This window comes from Mugil cephalus, chromosome 20 (genome assembly GCF_022458985.1).
Source record: "Mugil cephalus isolate CIBA_MC_2020 chromosome 20, CIBA_Mcephalus_1.1, whole genome shotgun sequence".
Classification (NCBI taxonomy): domain Eukaryota; kingdom Metazoa; phylum Chordata; class Actinopteri; order Mugiliformes; family Mugilidae; genus Mugil; species Mugil cephalus.
In genome coordinates, this window is record NC_061789.1 from 5431294 (window position 1) to 5453872 (window position 22579).

The window sequence follows — 22579 nt, forward strand, 5'->3', positions numbered from 1 at the left end:
TTTTTTTTTTTTGGTAGATTTTTTTTCCCCCCAGACTTTTATTGGCACAACCGGGCCTCCATACCAGAGGTTGCCCTCAGGTTCACTCATTCTCACCTGCAGTATTAAGGAAATGCGTGTAGCTACATGCGCGAGAAAGACATATTTCAAACACGTAGCCAAATTACTGGAGTAACCAGTCACAAATGGTGGCACTTGAAGCTGCGTGGGAACGTTTTTATCCAGTTTTCAACACTCCAGCTTATAACATGCGTTCCTCATTAGGGATACTTAAGTCAAACCAGATCAGGGGTGTCAAACTCAGACTAAATACACTACAGCCCATACATAAGCATCGTCTACGTGCACACACGAATCCACAATAAAAGCTGCTGACGCTATATCCCCCCGTCGACTATAAGGTCGCCACAACACAGACCACCCCAGTAAAATGTGGTGAGAAGTGAAAAAGAGAAGAAAATCAGATACAATTAGTGATGTCCGATAATATCGGCCAACCGATGCTATCGCCTATTAGCACCGATAATGAAAACGGATGAGATTATTTCTCACCATGTGTAATAATTTTTTTTTTCTCTGTGGAGCAATAACTCAGAACACAGGTTCACTTCACTTATACTTGTACATATCACTATATCTATATTTCCTATATTTTTTTACATTCTCTTACTTATCCTTATTGTCTCTTACTTATTCTGATTGCTCTTTGTTCTGAACACTGGTACACTTTGGGTTGGAGCTGCTGTAAAGAAAAGTAATTTCCCCTTGGGATCAATAAAGTAATTCTGATTCTAATTCTGGTAATGTCCGGGTTGAGGTCAAAAAAAAAAATGTGTTTTTTGACCATTTTTGGGAGAACCGGGAGTATTTCCGAAGCGCCAGCCCACGATTGGTCTCTCTCACTCTCTCTCTCTCTCTTTTTTTTTACAGGCTGTCTTACTTTTCTAAGTCAGAGATGCAGGCCAGGCCAATCAGAGGCCACTCAGGCCAGCAGCATGTGAGGAGGCCAAGACGATTGGTCTGTGTCGATTAAGACTCGCCCCGACACTCCCTATCAACCACGCAGACTACCTGTGGAAAAGGTGTGTGTGAGTGTGTGTGTGTGTGTTGTGTGTGTTGCGTGTGTTGCGTGTCTGGTACCTGCTGCAGAGACAAAGAGAGCTGGAGGAGTTGAAGAAGTTTCGTCAGTTCTGATAAACTGGTGGAAAATCGCTTACATAGCTACATAGCTGGTGTATCAGAGAAACTGAGGAGAATTTTTGGTAAACACCGCATCCCAGTTTATTTCAAACCTGGCTAAGACAGAAACTGGTCCACCCCAAAGATAAGACACCCAGACAAAAACAGAGTAATGTGGTATGCTGTTCGGTGCAGTGAGGAATGTACAGACTTGTGGATTGGGGAAACAAAACAACCCATCCACAAACGCATGGCCCAACCCAGGAGACCCAGCTCATCAGGGAACGACTCAGCAGTCCAACTCCACCTGAAGGACAAAGGACACTCCTTTGAAGATACCAACGTCAAAGTAAGTCCTGGCCAGAGAGGACAGATGGTTTGAGGGAGGAGTAAAGGAAGCCATCTATGTCAAAATGGAAAAACCTTCTTTAAACAGAGGAGGTGGGCTGAGATTTAATTTACCATCTATTTACAATTCGGTTTTGACTTCTGTCCCTAAGAAGTTTTAACAACATTCACACTTCGAGCCTCCAGGCTCCCACTGACTATTATAACTTGCATGTAGAAGATCAGTTGAAGTTGTGTGTTTCAGTCTCACTAAAGTATGTGTGATCTTCACCTGTCTTGTCTACAGTGCTATTTCATTTGATCATCAGTATGTTTGAAGACTGAAAACAGGAATATACTGTGAATAATATACCTTTTTAATATCCATGTGACATGAGGGTGAGTGTTGTAGTAACTATTATGCCTATGTTGAAGTGCATATTTGTTTTGAATCTGCCAAAAACACACTATTTTGTGTGTGTGTGTGGGTGTGGGTGTGGGTGTGGGTGTGTGTGTGGGTGTGTGTGGGTGTGAACATGCTTGTGTGGTGAAGGCCAGGGTGGCCTGGTTACATGACTGACTCCTGGCCTGAAAAAGTCTCCCAGTCCCGTCCTGCCTGCATATATCGGTATACCATATCGGTTGATATCGGAATCGGAAATTAAGAATTTGGACAATATCGGCTATCGGATATCGGCAAAAAGCCAATATCGGACATCCCTAGATATAATAAGTAAATTAACTAATTCTCTGCGCCCGAGGCTCTAACTTGTGGAATTGTTTAAGTCAAGCGGCTCTCTGTAGCTGGAAACGGGTCCAAATGGCTCTTTGAGTGTTGAAGGTTGCCGGCCCCTGCACTAGACACCACTAGACAAGGTTATCATAGAATCCCCTCCAGGAACATTAGGTGAACCCCCTTATCACTGCATCGATGCAAGTGGAAATACCCACTTTCCTGTCCCCAACTTTCCCCTTGTCACACTTTACATACTCTTCCTCCGCACTTATTAGCGCCCAGCCTCTCTTTTGGAAACTCCAGAGGATATTTCGATGGGGAGTGAGAGGAGGAGAGAAAAGGTAGAAAGTGAAAGTAAAAATGTGATAATAGAAGCGGTCCTGCACGCAGTCAGACGCGCACCACCGACAGCAGATCACGGTAGGCAGCAGATTCTCTTCACTTTGTTTTCTTCAGTGCGCATCTTTAAAGATGAGTTTTGTTTTGTTTTGTTTTTTTTTCCACCGATAACGAGTTGTGCCAGTTGGATTAAATTGAAAGACTGAGCTTTTTTTCAAGCGACGCCATTTCAAGTGTCTGTGGAATACGCTGCTGCTTTTGACCAGAGTGAGTTGGTGGAGAAGTCCCTCTGCGGGTCGCAGAAGGAGCTGAGCTGAGCTGAGCTGAGCTGAGCCGAGCTGAGCTGAGTTGAGCTGAGCTGAGCTGAGCCGTCCGTGCGCGCTTGGCTGCGACTCTGCGCTTGGCTCCAGAGTCGCGTATGTTCTGTTTGCTGTACGTGTGGACTCGGAGAACGCAGCTGCGTTGTCAGCATCCAAAGCTTTTCTTTCAGTTTGTGCAAGACCTTCTTCCATTTATTTATTTATTATCTGATCTCATTTCCTTCCATCAACGCCCGTCCTATGAACAAGATATAGATACTGGTGCGTTTTTGACTCAAACTAAACCTGCGCCACCTGTATTTGTATGTATGTGCAGAGTAATGGGGAAAACGTCATTTTATTTAACGACATCAGATTTGTGTGTAGCTTTTTAATATGTTGCAATTTTATGATGAATTTAACTTTGCAAAGCTGCTTGTTTCTGTTTTTAATGGGTGCAAAAATGAAAGAACACTTATGTTCCTGGAAGCGGGAGACAGATTTAAAATCCAATCAGGTCGACAGTTTGATCATGGATGTGGGGGTTAACTACTTCTAATATGGTATTAAGAAATCAAATAATGATACCAATGAAAAATGGTAAAATTAATTTGTGAAAACACTTTTCCTCCCTCTCACCTTCCATATTCCTAGAGGTAGATTTTTTGTTGCAAACACTACAGCAGACACTAGAGGGTATGGCAGCTCTTCTTCTTGTGGCAATTAAGTGACTAGGACTAGTTTATTTTCCTTGTGGACAATTAAAGTCTGTCCAAGTCCATAATAACATCAGACCTGTTCAAGAGCAACACACACACACACACACACATACATACATCACTTAGCAAATCATTTACTCTCCCCTGGGCTGAAAAGGAAAGTCATTGTTGAAGTGCCGCTAATGACAGTATATTCCCAGGCTGCCATTTATGAGATCATTAGTGGAAACCACAATTATGCAAAAAAACACCAAATTTCCGACTTAAAACCAACCAACTTTCAATCTTTTTTTTCATCTCTGTTTTATATAAACTACTTACATAGAGTTAGTCATTGTAGGAGTCATATTAAGAGAGGAATGTTTCCCTCTTGTTGATGTTTAATAGATCAAATTAATAATAATTAACTATGAGCCAATAAAAATCTTGTAGTGCAGTTATTATAGAAAGACCCCATCACATTGGTGTAGAGCACGAAAATGAAATTCTTGATGCAGTGGAGAGTGAAAAGAAGAAGTTTGCCGTGCTAATTAGTTGTGTACATCAGACATACACTTACTTGCCAACTATTAGGTACACATTAGGTACACTAGTGAATGCACATAACAGCCAGTGGTGATTCAACTATGATCCTTGTGGAAGATGTAGTATCTGGTTTGGATTTAATCCCAAAAGGGTTTCTGTTTTTTTTACCACGACAGCTCAACAGTTGTCTATTTTGAACAAATGGCAAACACCACAACTTTTCCTTTCTTTCTAATAAACTAGTGAGTGCACGTCTGCAGTCTGTTCCGGTGTTGATGAGATACAAAAATGAGCCGCCTGCCTGGCCTGTCTAGTCAGCTGCTTAAACAAACAACACGGAAAAGAGCTGCAATGCACTCGTAACTCAGAACCAAAAATTTAGGCCACCTTCCTCCGTGGCAAGTGTTTACCCCTGCACCCTTACCCTATTTGCACTCAGTGAGTGTGGCGTTTGTGGCATTGAAGACACATCCTGAGGTTGAATTTTGTTCTTGACCTGCAGTGCATTTGGGTGTTTTTTTCTAACTTTGGTTCTCTCATATGTTTTTCTCGCACCACCACAGCTTCGATCCCAGAGGCAGCATGGCATCCTGGCAGAGCTACGTGTTTCTATTCGTAAGTTTCGTGCCTGCTGCACAGAGTGTTTTAAGATAGTTTTCATTAGGGATGCACTCAATGTTTGCCATTTAACAAGAGCCTTTCTGATTGATTCAGTTTAATTACATTTAAGTTCACAAAGCCTCGGAGGCATGGATGGATGGATGGATTTATGGATGGATGGATGGATGGATGGACAAGCCGGTAAATGATGTTGTTGTTTTTTTTGTCTGCTAGGCATTCGTGTGTATGATCGATTTCACAAACGGTGACTGCACCGACACATTAGGAAAAATTTTTACCACCGCCCCATTGGTAAGTATTGATCTTTTTTTATATTCACCCAGGTCAGTCACAACATTACGACCAGCATTCATTTGTGTGGATGTTAATTAGACATGTACCATCCACCCCCACCCTATAGCAATGACAATCAGGATGCAGCCTGACACAGAGTTATATAATATGAGGAGTTGGTCATAATGTTGTGCCTGATCATTGTATAAATCTGAACATTGTTTTCAAGAGGTCGTGGGTTTTTGATCGTTATTTCAATCATGGATAGCAGATGCACGAATGAATAGCCCTTATTTTTGTGAATGCTGTCTTCATTTGTCTTTGAAACAAATGGCAATAGACTCCTAATCCCAGCCACTTAGGACCCTTCAACGACCTCTGGAAGACTGTGTTCTTGTAAAAATTACAGTTATGATTTGGAGTTTCAACTTTACTTATTTTTTGTGTCCTTCCCTTTTAAGAGCCCCAATCTTAAAGAAAGAATTCCCATCATAGGCACTGAGAACACCAAGGTAACTTAATGAACCACTTCTGTGCATAATGGTGAATGAAAGTGAACTCTGACTTGCATTTCGCTAAATATGCCTATGTCTGATTTTTATTGCAGAACATGCTGGCATGTTCTTTACATCTGTCCTGTGAGGATAAACATAACACATGTTGCCAACTTCTGCATTACTGCCTAAAGGTAAGTCAGCATTTTCTGAAAATGTCAGATTTTACTCAAAGTAACTGGTGACTGCATCTGAACGACTTATTCTTTGTTAACAGGTTCCAGATGATGTTTCAGAAATGTGTAAGGAAACACAAGAAACTCGTAAAGAAGTCTCCTTGCTCTACATTGCGTGTGTGATCAACGAAATTGTCAACGAAACAACAAATGGTATTAATCACATATTGCACATATTATTGGAAAATTGTGCAAAATGTCTTTATGTTTTTTTTAAAAAAAATTCACATGTGATTTAATTTTCTGTCCTTCTTCCATTATAGTTTCAGTCTGCGACAACTACGGTGAGTTTATACTCTGGTATACTTACAGCACCAAAACACACATTGACCTTTTTTTCTCCTGTGTTTAAAGGTGCTATCTCTGCTTACATTCATCACCTTCCTTGTTGTGATATTTTTTCTAGATGCCATTAGAGAGATCCACTTGAAATTGCTCGAATCACCGAGTTTCTATGATAGTAAGTAGAACCTTTTATTTTGAATTGTTTAAAAAGTGCATTTGCTTGCAAAACCTGCATACCAGTTTACAAACTGAGTATAAAAATGTCTGTGCTACCCCTAAAAAACGTGTGCTTTATCGTTTTAGAAAAAAAAAAGATAAAAATAAAACATTTAGAACCACTGCAGACCCCAACGCTGTAGCCTGACGTGCACCTCCTCAGAAACGCTGTGATTGGTCCGCTTGGTAGTCGCGTTTCTGGCTGCTTCTCCATTTCAGCAATTTCTGAATTGATAGTTTATGATCAATAAAGACTGAGCACATCCAGAAAAGTTTAAGCTGACAAGGTTTGGAGAAACAAATGTGTGTCTTTAGCAAAAGTTTCAGTCGCCTTTAAAGTGAAGTGAAAAGTGACGCAGAAAGTAGAAACAAAAATGAATCTAACTGGCAAAAAAAGCACAGTGGCGTCTTTGGGTGGTGTTTTTACAAAGAGAGTCACACTGACGAGTGCACAAGTGTAAATGGCTGCAGCAGCATAGGCTACGTTGTCTATGTCCTTCAGTACTCTATAAAAGACCCAGTGTTTCATCCCCAGGACTTAAGGCTCTTTTAAAGCACTGCAAGACATAGACGTAGGTACATGCGTAGCTCATGTACGTACCTTGCGTACGTACGTAAACTTACGTATGTAGCTTATGTACATAGATAGGTATGCACTCTAAAAGGCCCAGTGTTTCATCCCCAAGACTTGAGGCTCTTTTAAAGTACTGCAGGACACAGATACTGTAGGTACTTACGTAGCTTACGTACGTAGCTTACGTATGTAGCTTATGTCTATAGACAGGTATGTACTCTAAAACACCCAGTGTTTCACCCCCAGGACTTAAATGACACATAGATGCCGTAACCTACGTACGTAGTTTACATACATAGGTATGTACGTAGGCTACATACGGAGCTTACGTACACAGTTACGTCCTCTAAAAGACCCAGTGTTTCATCCCCAGGAGTTTTAGAGTACTGCAGAACATAGATGCTGTAACCTACATACGTAGCTTACGTAGCCTATGCCAGGTCGAGCCATTTATGCTTGTGCACTCTTCAGTCCAGCTCGCTCTGTAAAAACACCAAACCCCCAAACACTAGTCAGCATATCTTTCCTGCCAGTAGGGTTACATTTTTGTTTCTACTTCCTGCTTAATTTTCAATATGGCAACTGAAGCTTTCGCTGACATTTCGTGTTTCTTTCTCCGAACCTGGTCAGCCTAAACTTTCCTCGATTTGTTCCATCTTTACTGATCAAAAACTGTCAATTCGATTGATTGATTTGAATTTGTGGAAGTGGAGCAGCGCACGGAAATGCTAAAGCAGTAATACGTATCAACCAAGTGGACCAATCGCTGCTCTTGTGGTCATAACTCCTTTCACCATGACACGGAGTTACGTTTTTGGGGAGGTGCACTTCAGCTACCGTGTTAGAGTCTGCCTTGCGTTAACGTCTGTCTGATCACAGGTGACCATCAACATTTAGATTTTTAGAGGTGGTCTGTAGAAGCTGTTGCTTTTGTAAAGCTATTTTTCCATGTTTGCTTAAGGCATGCAGATATTATCGATTCTGTCTTGTGTATTTTGTGTGTTTTATCAGTGATTGTGGGCACAGCTTTTTAACAGAAATATTACATTAAAGGTGCAGGAAACATCATTTAGAACTGCACATCCTCTGTATGGATATGGATGAGAGGCAGTATGTCAGAAATGTAAAATTAAAGGATGTTCTACAAAATCGTTGCAAAACTGCAGAAGAAAAAAACTGCATATCGTGGGTTGTAATCGAGCAACTCAATTGAATAAATTATCAAGACGAATTAACAAAAAAGGTTCAATAAATCAGATTAAATGAAAACAGGAATCACGCTTGGAATATCTTAACTCACCTGTTGCATGGCGCATCGTCTTCTTCTTTTTCTTTACAGCCACAACATTATGACCACTGGCAGGAGAAGCAAATAACACTGACCATCTTGTGACAATGTTGGGAGACCTTTGAATCTGGCTTCCCCCTCCCCCGCCCCACCCCACCCCCCATCCCCCACTAACACCACTGGACACCCTCAGAAGGCCCATGTCCATTCTCTGATGATCCACAACTTAGGAAGGTGGTCATAATGTTGTGTCTGCTGCATGTATGTGAAGAAATTATCCCACACTTTTCCAATACCTCAGTATTCTCTCCACTATAATTAATGGCTGCCAGGCTGTCATTAAAGGAAACATCCAGGTGTGTTTGTCACAAACCTGAGAAAAACTCAGACATAAAAAGAGATTTATACGCATGCTATATTTTTCCTTTCATTTTGTTCGGAGCCTGAAGGATCCTCGTGCTCACTCACTCACATATTTATTTGATGTCAGGATGTTTTCCCTCAGGATAAATATATGATCTAATCTAATTTGATCTAACCTAATCTAATCTTATCTAACTAAAAATCACTTATATGGACACTGATATACCACTGATAATTAGGATAATACTTCATATAACCACCTCAATAAATGAAAGAGACTAACTCGATCAAGCTGGACAATTATGGAAAAAATAATAATCACAATTATTTTGATTAATATTGAAATCACTATTAATAAACAATTATTCACTGACTTTAGTTAGTCTAAACCACCATCGCTGAAATTATGTGAATATATCGGATTAATTTCGCCTGCATCAAAAATATGTGTCAAATAATGAACGCTTCATATTTTCTGCATGCGTTCTGCTTTACGTAGATGGGACTGTGAATAAAGATCAACCGTTATTTTATTATTATTATTATTTTAATCTTTTAGAGGGCTAACTTTTGAGTTAGCCCTCTATTTTATTCAGAGTCCCTGGTTTGATTTGTGTTTTCATTTCCAGTTTTAGCTGACGTCAGCTAAATACGGCCATTCTGACATAACAGCATTCTGACATTAGGCCTTAATTGTCAGAATGGCAACACATAACCCTTTACGTCCCATCATTCTGAAAAATTTTGCCTCCTATGGTCGGAATGGTGGTATGTTATCCGTTTTTCAAAGTGTTGCCATTCCAACAAATCTTTTGTGCGCCTTTACGCCTTCATCATATGCAACATTAATTATTACAATTAACATACAGAGACTGACAATTGTGATGCCCGCAAGATTACGATCACCACCACTGAAGAGCGATCTCCTCCCTGTCATTTTCTACAACTGTTAGGTTATGATCAGACATTAATGACAGACAGACAGTCGTAGATGTCGGAACCCCCTCCCATCTGCCCCCTGCACTTCATGAGCCTCCCTACCCACAGCACAAAGAAGACTGACTGTATTACATCTGTACACATGTCTTAAAACATGAAAAAAAGAACACACACGCACACACACACTCGAAAGTATGCACATTTCCCTATGGAAACTAAAATCGTGTCGGAATGCTGGGACGAAACTGTCGAAATGGCGGGACGTCCGTATGTCGGAATAGTGACATGTCGGAATGGCAGCATGTCGGAATGGCAGTATGTCAGAATGGCAGCATGTAACCTCTAAATACATATCTGATTGGAGCACTCATTAATAATTCAAGGTGGCTAAATAATAAATGAGGCGCCAACAACGGGCTTCAGTGTGGCTCCAATGCTTTCAACTGTCGTATCTTAAAAATAAATGGTGGGCATTAATTCCTTAATATCTCCCAACAGATTTGAGCCTCTGTTCATTTTTCACGTCATTCAGGTTGCCGTGTTGAATTTAAAACCGTTTAAAACCGCTTTCTTCATTCCCCTTCACAATGTCCTTCGTTCAGAGGGAAAAAAAGACAAAGTGGATAGAACTGGATGACAGAGTAGAAAGTATATTAGCATAATTTAGCACAAAAAACAGACGTAAAAAAGAAAAAAAGTTTCCTGTACCTTTAAATTCTGTAATTTCACATATGCTGTGTCTATACTTACATATTATCCTCTGATGCTGTATTGTAAGATGTTATTGCTGACTGAGTTGTCTGCAATTTCTAGCAACAACACCATCAACAACGACACTAGCAGCAACGGCAACAGCAACAAATACTTCATCATCAGCAACAACACACGTAACGACAGCAACAAATACTTCACCATCAACACACGCAGCAAAAGCAACAAATATTTTACTATCAACACACGCAGCGACAGCAACAGCAACAAATACTTCACCATCAACACACACAGCGACAGCAACAAATACTTCACCATCAACACACGCAGCAACAGCAACAAATACTTCACCATCAACACACGCAGCAACAGCAACAAATATTTCACCATCAACACACACAGCGACAGCAACAAATACTTCACCATCAACACACACAGCGACAGCAACAAATACTTCACCATCAATAACGACACACACAGCGACAACAAAAACTCCACCACCAACACCGACACACGCAGATACACCAAGATCAACTGCGACACTCACAGATACAACAACTGAAATGCCAAGGTCAACAACGACAACAAAAGTGCAAAGAACTACAACAGCTCATGAAACCCAGGACTCTGTAAATGGTAAGCTATATGTACAGTATGGCAATTTATTTGAGTTTAAAATTTAAACTGTTTATATGGTGTCCATGAAAAAAAAAAAAAAAGAAGAAGGGTTTTGTCGGCACGTAGTTCAATTTCAAGAGTTCAAACAGTATTGGGAAACACTGAATTAAATACTGAATTTTTAATTGTAGCTAACAATTTCACACTCCTGGATGTTTTCGTTGGAGAATCATGAGGAAATGAATTAGGCAAATACAAGTGGTTATAAAGGAGATAAAAGACTGAGGTGAAGCATAAATTGTGCTGCTGGTTTGAAGATGATGTTCTTTTCCCTTTCAGGACAGAGCTCTCCAGAAATCTCCAGATTCAGCGACCCCAACACCAAATACAGTAAGAGCTTTGCTTTACATGACAAAAAAAAGCTTAAGAGCATGAATTAAAGCGCAGCTTAGCAAACACCTGCATTCCTGCCTGATTAGTTTTTACGAAGAGGAGTGCATCATCTGCGTAGAAGCTGATGTCCAGTTGTATGGAGTTACGGGACTGGCATAAAATAAAAATGCCACTAAAGATATCAAAAGAATCGGTGTCTATTTATTTCCATTTATTTATCAGTTTGCATCTCAGCTAGACTTGTCAAATGAAAGGCCTTCTTTTCAACATTTGCTGATATTTAGAGTAGAACTCTTTTATATTTATTTGCTGAGTATCATATTTCGGTATTTTGTCTAGGTGTCAGATAATAAATGGTAAATGCCATGCCCCCAGATGAATATTTTCCAGATGAATAAGAACTGAAACTTTGAATCGTTTAACATGAATTTCTCAATTTAAACTTAAATGTATAATTCTTCCATTGTGGTCACTGAATTATTGTCAGCTGAATTTACTCAAAGTGGTTAATTTCTGACTGTAAGAGCTACTTCACATTATTTTCTATATGTCAAAGTGAAAAGACTGCCAGGAAAAATTCATAATCTTTTGAACTTTCCAGGCAGTTAATCACTCTTACTACTACCACTACTCTGCTATTCCAGCTCTGAGCTCTGATCATACCTTGTTTAATGTTTTGTTTGTTTAATGGCATTAATATATATACATATATATATATATCTGTTTCTCTCTTTAAACAGATATTTTGACGACTGCTCTAATAACTTCCTTGTTTTCGAATGCTGTCATGCTGCTGGCTCTTTTCTGGTGCAGGAAAAAACACAGCATATTGCAAGCAACACAGGCGGTGAGCTTGAGTCAAAATCTGTTTTTTGTTTGTTTGTTTGTTTGTCTGTTTTTGTTTTTTGTTAATCCTTTAAGACCTAAACATCCACCCACGGATGAAAAAAGAAGATTGCAGTATTTGAATTGCCGTAACTCACCAATGGACAAAATGCAAAGTGTGATTTCTGGGATAAAAAGCTGCCATTACAGTAATGATGATGCACGGCAGCCACACTTTGAATTTTGTCAGTAGCGCAAACCATTGTGAGTCAATGGTAATTCAAAAAACGCAAGCTTTAATGTGTCACCGACGATACGTTCGGGTTGTAAAGGGTTTTACTTGTGATGGTTTATTTGGGCAACCGCTCTATCTACTAATTTAAACTTTATATTTCTTAGAGGACCATAGTATATGATACAGCCCATTGTGATGGTAAAATATAGTTTCTGTGTCATTTCTGTTTCAGGATCGCTTCAGCCAGGAGAATGAACACGCATTGGAATATGTGTCGGTGAGATATTCTCAGGCTTCAGTAACTATTTTCTTTGTATGCTTCTTTTTAACTCACTTGGTGTTAAGAGTCGTGCATTTCATACAAATTGGTCCTGCCAGAATTAAGTTAAAAGAATGTGAAGTTGCTGTGGAAGTAATTACTACAAGATGGCGAAGGATGTAGTCTCAGCACCTGTTTTTACACGAAATATCTGAGCTTCAGCTTGTGGCAGAACTGCACTTATGCAAGGCGTATGTTTGAATCAAGCCATTGTGCAAATGACGTCTTGGTTTGGTGTGTTTGGCCAGTGAACAACCTCCACTCTGTTGGAAAAACATCATAAAGATGTTGCCTTAGTCAGGTCAAGTTTTACTTGGGCGCGTTGTGATGCAAACAGATCCACTTGGTATGCTCTGCAAATTTGAGCTCAATGGTGTCTGTGGTCATCACAATAGTTCCCTTATTCACATCTTTTCCTCTTCACATAACCTTGACGACACAGGGATTAATACGTCCCAGATAAGTGACACAGCTATTAGGAATATATGCACCGTCTGCTGCTTCTTTTTCCAAGTTAAACTGTAATGTGTCAGAGGTCTTTGTGAGTGATTCCAACACCTCTCTCTTTCTATTTTAGAAATTTACAGATGGTAACAAAGGAGAGAATTCATTATGATTTTCAGTGTGCAGCATATAATAAACTGTAAAATGATGTTGATGATGATGCAGTGCCCTTTCCAAAAAGCCCTTTAAGTGAGCTTAATGTCCTCACAACATGGACCAGAAAGGGAGAGAAAGAAAAACAAGGCATTAAAAATCAGTCGCAGACATCAGATTTATCCTTCCCACAGCTCTAGTGCAGATGTCTGGGGCAGATAAAATTTTGGGTTCCTAATAACATGACCTGGATGGATTGGTCCCAAATTTGCTGCAAAGTTTGTGCAACTACATGATGATTCAATAAGTTTTGATTTGATATTGAGGACCTAAAGACTTTTTAGCTGTTCACTGAGGAAGTGGTAATACACTAAGCTGGTGAAAGGGGTTACATGCCACACATCAGCTGCCTTGCATTACACATATAATGTTTTTTTTGCAAGAGTTTCCATTTTACCTCCATTCATTTTGGGTAAAAAAAAAAAAGTCTTATTGGGCTAAATATGTCCAGATTTACTGGATGGATTGGTGCAATATTTGGTGTAAATATTGATTTATTGTCAGAGAATGTCACAAAGTCCATCACGAGTTTTGATGTCGTACACCCAGCTGCTCGTAAATGTTACGATGCTGACACGCAACGCTTCCACGCCGCACATCGCCATGCTAACAATATCAGTAATGACATGATGGTTAGCCTCGCAGAGCTGCTTCTGTTAATGCACGGTCTTTCTTTGTCACGCAGACCGCAGATTGCCCCATCGTCCAAAATTCGGCTACGAGGGAATGTCCTCCAACAAACATCATCCACAATCAAGTCTACTAACAAGCCTACATATATATATGTATAAATATATATAACCTGAACACATCACATCCGTGGGATGGACATTAGAACTGAGATGGCTTGTTGATGCCTCGGGCCCCTGATTCGCTTCTGGTGCGAAGTGAAGTGAGATTGAACGAGCCTCGGCATGACAACTCAACGCCACCTCTGATCGAGGCAGTGTAGGTTATTACTCCAGTACAAAGGAAATGAAGTGCAACGAGAACCACATCAGTCAAGTCAACTGAGTTCCTCGTTTAGACCAAATTTTGAGTATTTTAAACAGCCTGAAGTTTTTCAAAAGCATTTTTAAATTAGCTGAGCCCGTTCCAATATGGTTGTTATAAGAACAGAAAAAGTTGGCAGACCTCTCACCGGTGTGGTTACTGCACTTTGTTTGCGCCAGCCTTGGCATCACTTAGTCTGGTCTAATACTACTGGAGTAACTGAATGTGTTTTGTTGGCAACACTGGCATGTGAGATTATGGACAAAGAAAAAAGGAAAGTCCTCCGTTTTCATTAACCATGAAAGTATACATTTGTATATTAGTAGCTCAGGTTTTGATTTATTTGTGTTGCCTGTGTTGAGTTTTCTGTGATGTAGGTGTAGTTGAGAAGCCAGTAGCGCAAAGATGTTTTAGTGACTGTGTGTTTAAATGTATCTTTATAATGCCAACCAGAACACCATACTTTTTACTGAATTAGACTTGGGGGTCAGCTAGCTAGCTTCCCTGTTTTTTCCAGGACCTAAATGTGACATCTGTGAATTGTTGGTCTAAGAAGCACCGTGAAAAGAGTTCCCTCAGTGTTTAATTATTGCAAAGAAAAAGATCTGCTAAGAACATTAACAGTATGTTACAAACAGCCTTCAAACATATAAAGCATAACCTAAAATATTAAATAATGACTTTTTACTCTACACTTTAAGCTTATCAGCCTGTTCTCAAGCTAGAATGACAGTTATCATACAAATAGCATGTATATTACAGCGCAGCAGATATGTCTCATTGGTGCGTTTTTTTTTTTTCGTTTTTTTTTTTTTTTTTTTTTTTTTTTACCGCGTTTGCATTTTAAAGCTGTTTTTATGTAAAACCATGTAATAAGTTTTGTCTTTTATCTGTTTTATTTATTGTGTTTTATAAGACTGTATGTGTGTCTGTGTGTGTGTGTGTGTGTGTGTGTGTGTGTGCTGCTGATCAAGTTGGCCTGGAACCCACAACTTGGTTTTAATGCAAATGTTACAGTTGCATTAGGGTTACAGCTAAGGTTGGGGGAAGGGTTAGGACTGGGGTGAGGGTTAGTTTCTTATTTGAATAGAAAGTCCTTTCAGAGATAGGAATGTGAGTGGTTGGGATAGTGTACGAGTATGTATGGATTCAGACAGGTTGTTGCTATTGATGTATTTGTGGCATAGTAACACACAGACTGAGATTCAAGCGTTTCTTAAGTGGAAAGTGTCCACTTTTGCAAACCTTTTCAGTTGCTTTCTTTCCAAAAACTTGCCAAAAACAACCAAAAACAACCAAAAATAAGGCGATTCATCAAAACATAATGACGTCTCTTGTTGGTGTGTGAATGCCAAAGTTTTGTTTCTGGTTTTGTGACAGGCAGTTAACCTTTTAAAAGGCTTGTTTTTCCCTCAAACCTATCCTAATTTAAAACTGTGCAAAGTAATAAGCTATGAAAAGGGTCATGCAGCTCAGTAATCTGTGCGGAAGTCCTGCGTTGGTCCTGGACTAAACTGCTGTGATTATGGATTTCTTCTAAACGGTTTGTCACAGCAACATATTGTAGCTTGTTCACTGTCAACCACCTCCCCATTAGTTGCCGTCCAATTAATGTTTCTCCTGCACTTTGTTGCGATGCTTGGGATTACAAATCTTTTTTTTTTCCCTCCTTTTTATTGCTTCATGTCTTAAGAGTGAGATTTATGGTAGTCACCATATTATTTCGATTAAGCTGTTTACATGGCTCAAGGAACCTCATGCTAATGACGGTCTCCTCGCTGTCCTTTCTCCAACTGCCATTTGGACGAGGTCCATGTTTTGGTCTTTGCGAAACCTCAGCTGATATTTATATTCCATGTGCATTCTGAGTACCAGCAGCTAGAAAAGTGCTATATAACTGCGTAACTGTTTACCAGATCTCTCCAAGAATTAAAACCAAACTAAAAACTGTGTTTGAAGTAGTATTTATTGTGGAGTATTAGTGTGCATGTAAATGTCCTAACTGACATAACAAATTAAGTCTTTGAGGGACTGTCATCTTTACGTCAACTCCAACCTCTGGCATCAATGACGCATGTAATGAATGTTTCCCCAATCATCCATATGTGTGTAACGAGTAGTTGAACATGTGTACCTAATACAATGGCCAGTGAGAGTATTGTCACTCTATACAAGCATACATTTGGAGGTGTTCTTTCTTCTATTATATCTTGTCTGGTCATTCAAATGCTCTTTCCTATGTCCTTTGAGTGATATGCTGCTTCCCCATTGACCCCGTTGCAACATTAATAAATGATTGCCCTATCTCTTATTGCCTTGTCTGCCCTTTCTGTGCTACGGTGGTTGCATTGAAGTTTTATAAAATGGAAAGAGGTAGTAAGGTTTTCCAGCAGACCTGTCTATGTTTTATTTTTATTTACTTTATTTACTTAACAGGACTGGATTACGAAATTGAAAATCCAACATTATTTATTTATTTATTTTTTTAATTGGACAATACAGTACAGACAATACAGATATGAACAACAAAGATATGAACAATGTGTATTTGTGTGTGTGTGTGTGTGTGTGTGTGTGTGTGTGTGTGTGTGTGTGTGTGTGTGTGTGTGTGTGTGTGTGTGTGTGTGTGTGTGTGTGTGCGCGCGCGTGTGGATGTGCGTGTGAGACCTATCATGGTGTTACACCTAATAATTTGTATGTTCACCAGTAAATAGTACATACAATAATAAAGGAATAATAATAATTATTAGATTGTTATTTATATTATAGTAAGGATATATAATGAACATATTAAGTAAAATAATACTTCCATTAATAAGTATTTAAAAGAAAGTAATAATGACAATAAATAAAACCAACAAGACCAACAGACATATACAAAATGTAAAAAAGTAATAATTATAGTGATAATAATTACTATAGTGAAGGATAGTGGGAGATAGTGGAGGGGGAGGAGGAAGCATAGGCAAGATAAATCTTCTAAGACACTGATTTATTTATTCATTCTATTTTTATGCATTTTAATGTGGTGTCTCGGGACTCTGCTGACCCACTGGGAACAAGCCTGAGGTATGGAAAGGGTTGTGTCAGATTGTAAAAAGATTTGATATATTCTTGAACTCAGGACTTTCTTTTTTGTATGAATGTTAATCAGGTTCAAAATTGGTGGGGATAAATCTAAGTTAATGATTTTGATATTGTATTTTGCTTGAATTGATGATTTGAATTGAAGGTATTCCAGAAACTGGTTGCTCCTGATGCTGTACTCCTGGACCAAGTGAGTAAACGGGACCAGTGTGTTGTTATGGATTATGTGTTTTAAGTGTGTTATGCCTTTTTGTGACCATGTGGGAAGGTGGAGTGTTTTTTTATTACTGAGAAAGTCAGGATTGTTCCAGAGTGGTGTGAATTGAAGGTGCCAATGATGAGTTTGTGATTTTGTGGAATTTCGGAATTTCATTGATGTTGTTTGATCGTCTGACTGAGGAATGGGAGATCTGAGATAGTGATGTTTTCGCAAGTTGCCCGTTCTATGTCTAACCAAGTGCTGTCTGACTGATGAAGGTTGGTCCATTTTAGGATGTATTGTAGTTGGTTTGCCAGGTAGTAATTATAAAAGTTTGGTGCTGAAAGTCCACCGTGTGTCTTTGGTTTCTGTAAAGTTGTGAGTTTGATTTTTGGTGTTTTATTTTTCTAGTAGAATTTTGTTATAATCGAATCTAGTGATTTAAACCATGATGTGCTGTGTTGAGATCATTGTGAATACATAGGTTATTTTGGGAAGTATTGTCATTTTAATCAGTGCTATATGAAAGTGGTAAGTTCATCCAGCGGAGGAGACTGTCTCATACTGATTTCAGTAATGATGTGCAATTTAGACTAAGCAACTCTGACAGCCTGGGGGAAATGTTGATACCCAGATACGTGATGTGATTCGTGCATATAGGAATGGGAAGTGTATGGGTTGCCATACCCCCGCTGTTACTGTATAGTGGGAGAACTGAGGATTTTTGCCAGTTAATGGAGTATTCAGAGATGTTGGAAAATGATTCAATGGTTTTATTCTATCTCTTGAAGGGATTGTGGGGTTTTTGCAGAAAAAGTCAGATATCATCTGCATAAAAGCTGATTTTTTGGTGTATGTTCTGTGATTGAATTCCCTTGATGTTGGAATTTTGGCGTATGGCTGCTGGCTAGGGGTTCAATTAATATTGTAAACAGGAAGGGAGAGAGTGGGCATAATTGCCTAGTCCCCCTGTGAAGTGTGAAAGGTTGTGAAGTTAGTCCATTGGTGATAACAGTGGCTGAAGGTGCTGTATATAGAATTTTTGTCCAGTTAATAAATGATTCCCCAAAGCCAAATTTATACATAGTTGATATGAGAAATGACCAGTTAACCCTGTCAAATGCCTTTTCTGCATCTAGTGTGGTAATGATGGTTTGTACATGTTGCTTGTAGGAGTAGTCAATTATGTTGTCCATCTGCGTGTTGTTGGAGGAGTGTCTGCCTTTACTGAAACCGGTCTGGTCTGGATGGATTATGGATGGCATTACTTTTTCCAGTCTGTATGCAAGTGCTCTGTTGAGAATTTTGATTTCATGAGAGAAATTGGACGGTAGATTGTAAATTGTAAAGAGTGGGACAAGAATGGGCCAGAAGTGCCTATAGAACTCAGCAGGGAAGCCATCGGGTCCATAATTCTTCTTTAGTCAATGGATCTTCAAGTATGGCAGATTGATCAGGAGAAAGTTGTGGCATAGGGATATCATTTAAAAAGGAGTTGATCTGGTCATATTTCAGATGAATATAGTTTTGTATAAAAGTCTATAAAAGATTTTATTGATTTCCAGTGGTGCTTGTGTTGGCTTCCCTGCTGAGTCCTTGATGACGGGGATGGATGTTTTTTCTTTGTTTGCTTTGATTAAGTTTGCTGTATATCTTCTGCTGGATTATTCATAATAATATTTTCAAGGTGTGTGATTTTTTTGTTCCAGTTTAGTTTCGTCTTCTTGTTCTTTCTTTTGTTTCTTTGTTGTGAGCGGAAAATGAAATGATGATACCTCTTAAAACTGCTTTGCTGCTTTAAAACTTGTTTCCCATAGAAGTAATGGAGATGACTTTGAGGAATCATTTATTTCTAGGAGGATGCCCACTCCTTTTTAATGAGCTTGTCAATATTAAATTATAAGTAACTGGCCAGAAGCCGATTGTATGTTTGTTGCCAGACATTTGTTCTCTCTGGGTAGTTTTAATCACCATGCACATGCCATGCAAAGTCAGAATGACTTATACGTCTTGGGAGCCTGGGAGTTCCCTTAATAAGATACTTATTCCAGTCATCCTGAGATCTGATATGAAGACAGACTGATGATGTCCTCGCCTCATTATTTCTCATCATGGTTTTTAATATGGTCGTTGTTGGCTGGGTCATTCGCACGGTAGAGCTGTTTCTGGAACATGCATTGGCCCAAGTCCAATTCACTAACATGGAGGAGGTGGAGCTGGTGACCTAATTCACTTTTAAGGAGCAGTTTCGTCATCCATGTTTTTACTGTCTATGGCTGAACAGTAATGTGAGGAAAGCAAATGAACAACTAAGTTCAAGGTCTAGAGCAGTGGTTTCCAAACTTTCACAGCCAGGTACCCCTTCAGATATCTAACGTCCAGCCATGTACCCCCTACTCCCGTGCACACAAAAAAACCTGTCTGTAATTCCCCCCCACCACCATCACCACACACACAACATATAACACATCACAAATCACTTAAATAATTTCTATATTATTTTATTTTTCACCAAATTGATCAATTTCTACCAATATTTTCAGTGAGCAACACGAGTTCACTTTTGAAAAAGGAATCTAACAAATATTTTTACATTTCTTGAACTCACCACAGCTTTAAAGTGAAGGGTGTGGCTGACAGGATGCACATAAGTTTGCAATACTGACCTGAATTTCAGAAAGCCTGAGTCTTAAATCATTCTCCACACAAAGTCTCGCTCTCCATTTTGTTTTCATACCTGTTAGGGCTGAGAATCCACTCTCACACAAGTACGTGGTGGCAAAGGGCATCAAAGTCTTGACAGCACGTTTGGCCAGCACTGTTCTGTGCGCAGTCCGATCCAGTAATCTGGCAGTGGCTTCTGATTAAATTCTGTTTTCAGGGAACCAACTGTTGTGATCTCAGTAAAACTCTCCTGTTCAGTTGCCGATAAGGAAGTAGGCACAGCTGTAAAAGGATATCGTATCAAACTGTCTGAGCTGTCAGATTCGGGGAAATAATTGCGCAGCTGTGCCGCCAGCTCCCTGAGGTGCGCAGGTATCTCCTGTTTCATCTTGTCTGTCAGACAGAGTTTATTTGTGCACAAAAAGTCATACAACGTAGGAAAGACCTCTGTTTTGTTGTTCTCCATGCAGTTTAACCAGAGGTTCAGCTGTTTTTTTTATCATGGCTTCAGCTTTATCTCACTCGTTGAATATTTTTTGCGGAAACCCCTTGTAATCCAAGATTAAGTTCCTTCAGGCGAGAAAAGATATTAACCAGATAACCCACGCTTGTAAGAAACTCTTTATCGTGAAGATGTTGAGACAAATGAAAGTTATGGTCACTGAAGAAAATCTTAAGTTCATCTTTGAGTTCAGAGAAACGTGTTTAATACTTTGCCTCTTGATAACCAGCACACCCCTGTATAAAGTAGTAACGCCTCATGATCGCTGCCCATTTCACTGCATAATGCAGAAAATACGCGAGAGTTCGGGGCCTGGCTTTCACAAAGTTCACCATTTTCACTGTTGTGTTTGGCACTGTGAACAGGTACTTTTAACATGACTGTAGCCTGTAACAAACGCTAATTAACTTGCACGGCTGCAGACCAGCTCGCGGATCTCACGGTCTTGCCAGTGCACAACCACGCATGCGCAGTTCAAATCAAGATTCCTCGGTGCGATTTCCCGAACATGACGTAGCACTAATTCACCTATCCGCTTCCACTAACTATCGTGTAACAACACATTTGATGAGTTTAATGAGAAAATGGACAAAAAAATCTCTGCAATCTCAGAGATCAAAACTTTGCTCTGTTTTTGAGCTGCTCGCAGCCCTGGAGCTTCTACAACGACACAGTCTGACAGGTTGTTCAGTGGCAAAATCAGAGTGTGACAGGCAGGTACATCAATGTCATCATATAAATTAACAGGGCGATGTGGCATTCCTGTTCACATCAAAGCTGAGCCGTTAAAATCCCAATCGAATGACCTGACCTACAAGACCTTTTGATTTACATATAAACACATTCCCCTTCCTTCTTCACAGCAGCAACTTCACAACCCCACCCCTTTCTTTTCATATGTCTGTAAACATGTGGTAGTCTACATTTCCAATGTTCTGGGTCGGCTTGCCTTCCCAGACTTATCGGAGTAGTCACTGTATACCAGTATACCAATAAACGCTCCACTAGAGGACATCGTGCCCTGCTTTATCCCTTAAGTCCAGATTATATGGCTAGCGTGAGCGCTAGTGTACCGTGCCTGGGTGCGTAACCGCTTCCCAGACATGGCACAATTGGAAGAAGTGGACTTAGGCACGGATCGACTGGTCACGCACAAGCGACGATGTATGTGTTAGATGTGGGGGAAAAGGGGACAGTGGGCATCATTTGTGCCTCGGCACAGCGTGAGTGTGCCAAAACGTAACTGAAAAGAATTCTTTGTTAAAGTGCGTTGGGACTGTTGCAACTGCCTCTCGTAGTATTAAAATGTCTCTTTGTGTTACAGTCTTTGTAGAGTACCAAGCCTTGGGCAACACGTTGACATGCCATGATGGCTGCAAGCAGAGAACATCCTGGATTCAATAGCTCTTCAACAAAGTCAGCCATGTAACATTTACTGCTGAATGGAGAGGGCTATTACTTTTTTGGCTGTCAAGAAGATTTTAACAGTGTACTATTAGTCTTTGCTGTGGTATGAACATTATTTCACAACTCTGAATACTGGGGTTGCAGAGTCAGAGATGCAAAAGGGGAACCTACTCGAAATGTATAAGAAGACAGGAAGTAATGGAAGGGGAAGGGTGATTTTTAATTTAATTTAATTTAATTTAATTTAATTTAATACTGCTATTGTACATAGTTGTGTCTCTTTGCATCTGCACTTTAAATGGTTTTATCTTTCATGTACTGTACTGATTACTTCATTCAGTCAGTACACTCAGAACAATATGTAACTGGCTCAAATTAAGGGCTGTATTACTTATTTTTCTCGCTTTAAACTGATATTGTACAGCATGTGTGAATAACTCTAATCTGAGACTAAAATGATCAATAAAACTGTAGATGTGGTCCTCTTTGCAGTATATGTTACAGTTTAACATCATGTATGTGATGATATAAAATACTAAAATGTATTTATAAAGCA

General features: G+C 39.6%; 1 protein-coding gene across 6 annotated transcripts; it reads left to right on the forward strand.

Annotated features, from left to right (window-relative positions):
* Positions 1 to 1471: 1471 nt before the first annotated feature.
* On the forward strand, positions 1472 to 22579 carry LOC124998157 (cell wall protein DAN4-like). Of its 6 annotated transcripts, none has more exons than XM_047572375.1 (13): positions 1472 to 1528; positions 4688 to 4739; positions 4959 to 5036; positions 5480 to 5530; positions 5626 to 5706; positions 5790 to 5901; positions 6012 to 6032; positions 6155 to 6208; positions 10227 to 10760; positions 11082 to 11132; positions 11876 to 11982; positions 12428 to 12472; positions 13857 to 16470. In XM_047572375.1, exons 2-13 carry the CDS (start codon positions 4707 to 4709, stop codon positions 13935 to 13937), a joined length of 1248 nt encoding a protein of 415 aa, XP_047428331.1. In that variant the 5' UTR covers positions 1472 to 1528; positions 4688 to 4706; the 3' UTR covers positions 13938 to 16470. The 6 variants fall into 6 exon arrangements, with proteins under 6 accessions (XP_047428331.1, XP_047428334.1, XP_047428333.1 ...); XM_047572377.1 differs by lacking the exons at positions 1472 to 1528; positions 13857 to 16470 and adding exons at positions 2509 to 2662; positions 21941 to 22579; XM_047572373.1 differs by lacking the exon at positions 1472 to 1528 and adding an exon at positions 2510 to 2662.

Coding starts and splice junctions, on each gene's coding strand:
- LOC124998157 (XM_047572375.1), top strand. CDS start 4,707: ATGGCATCCTGGCAGAGCTACGTGTTTCTATTC. Junction 4,740..4,958: donor AGAGCTACGTGTTTCTATTC/GTAAGTTTCGTG, acceptor TTTGTCTGCTAG/GCATTCGTGTGTATGATCGA. Junction 5,037..5,479: donor TTTTTACCACCGCCCCATTG/GTAAGTATTGAT, acceptor TTCCCTTTTAAG/AGCCCCAATCTTAAAGAAAG.